This window comes from Heptranchias perlo, unplaced genomic scaffold (genome assembly GCF_035084215.1).
Source record: "Heptranchias perlo isolate sHepPer1 unplaced genomic scaffold, sHepPer1.hap1 HAP1_SCAFFOLD_611, whole genome shotgun sequence".
NCBI lineage: Eukaryota > Metazoa > Chordata > Chondrichthyes > Hexanchiformes > Hexanchidae > Heptranchias > Heptranchias perlo.
The window spans coordinates 33862-40002 of record NW_027139635.1 but is presented as its reverse complement, the minus strand read 5'-3'; the positions used below and the strand labels follow the sequence as shown (position 1 = coordinate 40002).

Below are 6141 nucleotides of genomic sequence, written 5' to 3'. Positions count from 1 at the left end.
TTCAAAATTATGAAGGGTTTTTATAGAGTAGATAGGGAGAAACTGTTTCCAGTGGCAGGAGGGCCGGTAACCAAAAGACACAGATTTAAGGTAATTGGTAAAAAATTCAGAGGGGAGATGAGGAGAAAATGTTTTACACAGCGAGTTGGTATGATCTGGAATGCACCACCTGAAAGGGTGGTGGAAGCAGATTCAAAAGAGAATTGAACACATATTTGAAAAGGAAAAACTTGCAGGGTTATAGGGAAAGAGCAGGGGAGTGAGACTAATTGGATAGCTCTTTCAAAGAGCTGGCACAGGCACCATGGGCTGAATGGCCTCCTCCTGTGCTGTATGATTCTACGTTTCTGTGAGTGAGAGGGAGAGAATGAAGGAGGGAGTGGAGGGGGAGAGAGAGAAGGGTACAGTTTCCACAGACACTGATTCTCACTGGGGTACGTGTTCCACAGACACTCTCACTGGGGTATGGGTTCTACCATTGTTTAAAAAGGGTACGAGGGAAAGGCTGAACAATTATAGGCCGGTCAGTCTTACCTCGGTGGTGGGCAAACTATTAGAATCAATACTGAGAGATAGGATAAACTGTCACTTGGAAAGGCATGGTTTAATCAGGGATAGTCAGCATGGATTTGTTCAGGGAAGATCATGCCTTACAAATCTGATTGAATTCTTTGAGGAAGTGACAAGGAGGATTGATGAGGGTAGTGCAGTGGATGTTGTCTATATGGATTTTAATAAGGCATTTGACAAGGTCCCACATGGCAGACTGGTCAGAAAGGTATAAGCCCATGGGATACAGGGAAATGTGGCGAATTGGATCCAAAATTGGCTCAGTAACAGGAAACAAAGGGTAAAAGTCGATGGATGTCTTTGCAAATGGAAATCCGTTTCCAGTGGTGTGCCACAGGGCTCAGTGTTGGGTCCCTTGCTGTTTGTGGTATATATTAATGATTTGGACTTGAATGTAGGGGGCATGATTGGCAAATTTGCAGACGACACAAAAATTGGCCGTGTAGTTGATAGTGAAGAGGTTAGCTGTAGACTCCAAGAAGATATCAATGGGTTGGTGGAGTGGGCGGAAAAGTGGCAAATGGAGTTCAACCCGGAGAAGTGTGAAGTAATGCACTTAGGGAGGGCAAAGAGTAAAAGGGAATACGCAGTAAACGGGAATATATTGAGAGGGGTCGAGGAAGTGAGAGACCTTGGAGTGTATGTGCACAGGTCCCTGAAGGTGGCAGTACAGGTAGATAAGGTTGTGAAGAAGGCATACGGAATGCTCTCCATTATTAGCTGAGATATAGAATACAAAAGCAGGGATGTAATGATGGAACTGTATAAAACGCTGGTAAGGCCATAGCTGGAGTATTGTGCGCAGTTCTGGTCACCACATTACAGGAAGGACGTAATTGCTCTGGAGAGAGTGCAGAGAAGATTTACAAGAATGTTGCCAGGGCTTGAAAATTTCAGCTGCGAGGAGAGATTGGATAGGCTGGGAATGTTTTCCTTGGAGCAGAGGAGGCTGAGGGGAGACTTGATTGGGGTGTACAAAATTATGAGGGGCCTAGATAGAGTAGACAGGAAGTACCAGTTTCCCCTAGCGGAGAGTTCAAGAACTAGAGGACAGAGATTTAAGCTGATTGGCGGAAGGATTAGAGGGGACATGAGGAAAAACTTTTTTACCCAGAGGGTGGTGGGTGTATGGAATTCGCTGCCCGAATTGGTGGTAGAGGCAAGGACTCTCAACTCTTTTAAAAAGTACCTGGACCTGCACCTAAAGTGCTGTAAGCTGCAGGGCTACGGGCAGGGTGTAGGAAGGTGGGATTAGGTGGACACGATGGGCCGAATGGCCCCCTTCTGTGCTGTATCTTTTCTATGGTTCTATGGTTCAATGTGCAATGACTCTCACTGGGGTACAGGTTCAGTGGGGACTGTAGCTCACTGGGGTATGGGTTCTACAGACACCAACTCTCACTGGGGTACAGGTTCCACAGACACTGACTCTCACTGGGGTACAGGTTCCACAGACACTGACTCTCACTGGGGTACGGGTTCCACAGACACTGACTCTCACTGGGGTACGGGTCCCACACACACTGACTCTCACTGGGGTACGGGTCCCACAGACACTGACTCTCACTGGGGTACAGGTTCCACAGACACTGACTCTCACTGGGGTACAGGTTCCACAGGCACTGACTCTCACTGGGGTACAGGTTCCACAGGCACTGACTCTCACTGGGGTACAGGTTCCACAGACACTGACTCTCACTGGGGTACAGGTTCCACAGGCACTGACTCTCACTGGGGTACGGGTCCCACAGGCAATGACTCTCACTGGGGTACGGATCCCACAGACACTGACTCTCACTGGGGTACAGGTTCCACAGGCACTGACTCTCACTGGGGTACAGGTTCCACAGGCACTGACTCTCACTGGGGTACGGGTCCCACAGACACTGAATCTCACTGGGGTACAGGTTCCACAGACACTGACTCTCACTGGGGTACGGGTCCCACAGGCACTGACTCTCACTGGGGTACAGGTTCCACAGGCACTGACTCTCACTGGGGTACGGGTCCCACAGACACTGACTCTCACTGGGGTACGGGTCCCACAGACACTGACTCTCACTGGGGTACGGGTCCCACACACACTGACTCTCACTGGGGTACGGGTCCCACACACACTGACTCTCACTGGGGTACGGGTCCCACAGACACTGACTCTCACTGGGGTACGGGTCCCACACACACTGACTCTCACTGGGGTACGGGTCCCACACACACTGACTCTCACTGGGGTACAGGTTCCACACACACTGACTCTCACTGGGGTACAGGTTCCACACACACTGACTCTCACTGGGGTACGGGTCCCACAGACACTGACTCTCACTGGGGTACGGGTCCCACAGACACTGAATCTCACTGGGGTACAGGTTCCACAGACACTGACTCTCACTGGGGTACGGGTCCCACAGGCACTGACTCTCACTGGGGTACAGGTTCCACAGGCACTGACTCTCACTGGGGTACGGGTCCCACACACACTGACTCTCACTGGGGTACGGGTCCCACAGACACTGACTCTCACTGGGGTACGGGTCCCACAGACACTGACTCTCACTGGGGTACGGGTCCCACACACACTGACTCTCACTGGGGTACGGGTCCCACAGACACTGACTCTCACTGGGGTACAGGTTCCACACACACTGACTCTCACTGGGGTACGGGTCCCACACACACTGACTCTCACTGGGGTACGGGTCCCACAGACACTGACTCTCACTGGGGTACGGGTCCCACAGACACTGACTCTCACTGGGGTACGGGTTCCACAGACACTGACTCTCACTGGGGTACGGGTCCCACAGACACTGACTCTCACTGGGGTACGGGTCCCACAGACACTGACTCTCACTGGGGTACGGGTCCCACAGACACTGACTCTCACTGGGGTACGGGTCCCACACACACTGAATCTCTCTCATGTTCATTCTTTGTGTGAGTCTGATATTCAACATGGTGGAACCAATCCTCTCCCCTGATCGCCACACAAATGCACTTTCCAGCTGACGAATGGTTGATGATCCGGAGCAGGACCTCTGAATGACCTCATTCATAGAAGATTTGAGGAACAAGATTACGTGCATAAAGAATGATGCCCGTTGTGAGGTGAGGCAAACGTGGGGAGTTTGTGTTTGAGTTTTGAGATGTAGTTATCCCAGGCTTAATCCTATCTGACCTGATACTGGCACTAGGTTCAGTAATGTAGTTTTTCCTACGTTCTCCCAGCTGGTAACACGTTCTTGCCAATTAAAGGCAGAGAAAGTGGTAAGTAGGAAGGAGGCCATTTTCTTGGACTTATCCTTGCTTAAAGCAGTGATTAGTAATTCCAGTGTATAACCCTGCAGTTATCAGTAATCTCCTAATATCCCCGTGACTAACGCTGGAATCAATTGTTTTATAGAATAGAAGAGATTCTCAGTATGAAGAGAGGAAAGAGCGGTCTTCAATAACCGGAGTAACATTGATTATATTTATGAATTTAATGAGGAGGCCCCAGGCTAAATGCCGAGGTATGTCTCTGTGTCTTCACGTGGTGTTGGGATTCCTGGTTGGATGGTCCATGGCAGGGCCAGATGAACCTCTTGTTCTACGGATCGATGAGGAGCAGCCACCTTACACCATCATTGGAGATATAAATGCAGGTCTAACGCCTGGCCACATAACCAGCAGCTTCTTTATACACGAGACCGACGGCACAGGAATGTCTTCCGACTTAATTATTGACGATAACACCGGAATTATTAAAACAGCCAGAGTTTTGGATCGTGAGTCCAGGGATAAGTACAAGTTTGTTGCGGTGAGTTGGGGAGGTGATGCGGTGGAAGTGGTGATATTAGTCAATGATATCAATGATAATGCTCCGATATTTCCCAACAGTCAGATGAAACTGAAAGTGCCCGAGCAGACACCCGTGGGAACGCGGTTTCGTTTAGATTCGGCCATTGACGCCGATGGAGGCCAATTTAGCACACAGGGCTATCTTATCAAACATGGGAATGTTGGGCAAGCTTTTAGGCTGGAGACTAAGAGAGTCGCAGAGACACTGGACCTGGAACTGGTGGTCAATAATCCCCTTGACAGGGAGAAGAGATCCACTTACACTTTAGTGATTGAAGCCTTCGATGGCGGATCTCCCCGCAAAACAAGTCAGATGACGTTGGATGTCTCCATATTGGACGTCAATGACAATGCTCCAATATTTAATCAGAGTCGATACCATGCCACGATCTCAGAAAGCTTACAGCCTGGCAGTAGTCTTCTCCAGGTCTTTGCCACAGATGTAGATGAAGGGAATAACGGTGTGGTCATTTATGAGATCAACAGGAGGCAGAGCGATCCCAACCAGTACTTTGCCATAGATTCCAAGACCGGCGTGATCAAATTAAACAAGGGGTTGGATTATGAAATGAAGAAGGTTCATGAGCTGGTGGTTCAAGCTCGGGACAATGCCACACACCCTGAGGTAACAACAACATTCGTAACTGTCCAGGTCAAGGATTACAATGACAACCAGCCCACTCTCACCATCATCTTTCTCAGTGAAGATGGCTCACCCCACATCTCAGAGGGAGCCCAACCTGGCCAGTTTGTGGCCAGGATCTCAGTATCCGATCCTGACTACGGAGAGTACGCCAAAGTCAACGTGTCTCTGGATGGTGGTGATGGTAAATTTGGGCTGACTACCAAGGACAATATTATCTATCTGATCTGCGTGGACCAGGTCTTGGACAGAGAGGAGCGAGATACTTACCAGCTCAGTGTTATGGCGACAGATTCCGGAACGCCACCACTGAGGGCTGAATCCACGTTTACCATACATGTCACTGATGTTAATGACAACCCTCCGCTCTTTGATCACTCGGGGTATAGACAGTCCATCCCAGAGGTCTTGTACCCTGGGAGCTTTGTGCTACAAGTAACAGCCAGAGATAAAGACGAGGGCAGTAATGGCGAGATTGTGTACAGCATCATCAGCAGCCCAGAGTCTCATTCTGATTGGTTCACTATTGATCAAGCCACTGGAGTTATTACCACAGCAGCCGCTCTGGATTATGAAACGGATCCTGCTCCCAGGTTGACATTGGTAGCCACTGATCGGGGAAACACCCCCATGTCCTCCTCTGTCACTGTCACCATAGCGATACAGGATGTTAATGATAATGAGCCTGTGTTCAGCAGCAATTTCTATAATACATCAATCAAAGAAAATGAACCCACGGGGACCTGCTTCCTCCAGGTAGGAGCCTCTGTACTGAGTGAGTTCTGACTGTCAATAACTTGCAAATGTTGATTAACTTGTTAACTCTTAAAGTGTTCACTTTAAATGTTGTCAACACTTTGAACAACTGAGCTTTAAATAGTTTCTCCCAGAACTCCTAGGCCCTCCAGCTTAGAGAGAAGGGATCAGAGAAAAATACAGAGCTTCTAGTGCAGCACCTCCTGTGGCCCGGGGTCCAGTGCGCGTGAGGGGGGGTACAATTGGGCATGAGTGGGCTAGTTGGGTATGAGGGGGTGAGCACAGTGATGTCACGCAGATTCATGGATATTCCTCAGAGGGAGAGATCGGAA

The 6141-nt window shown here is 49.5% G+C and overlaps 1 protein-coding gene across 1 annotated transcript; it reads left to right on the top strand.

Moving 5' to 3' along the window:
• Positions 1 to 3580: 3580 nt before the first annotated feature.
• Positions 3581 to 5809, top strand: LOC137317332 (protocadherin-16-like; the record flags this gene model as incomplete). The annotated part of the gene is made up of 2 exons (XM_067980744.1): positions 3581 to 3678; positions 3974 to 5809. Coding segments are annotated over exons 1-2 (1902 nt in total), but the record flags the coding sequence as incomplete, so codon positions are not given.
• Positions 5810 to 6141: the final 332 nt, after the last annotated feature.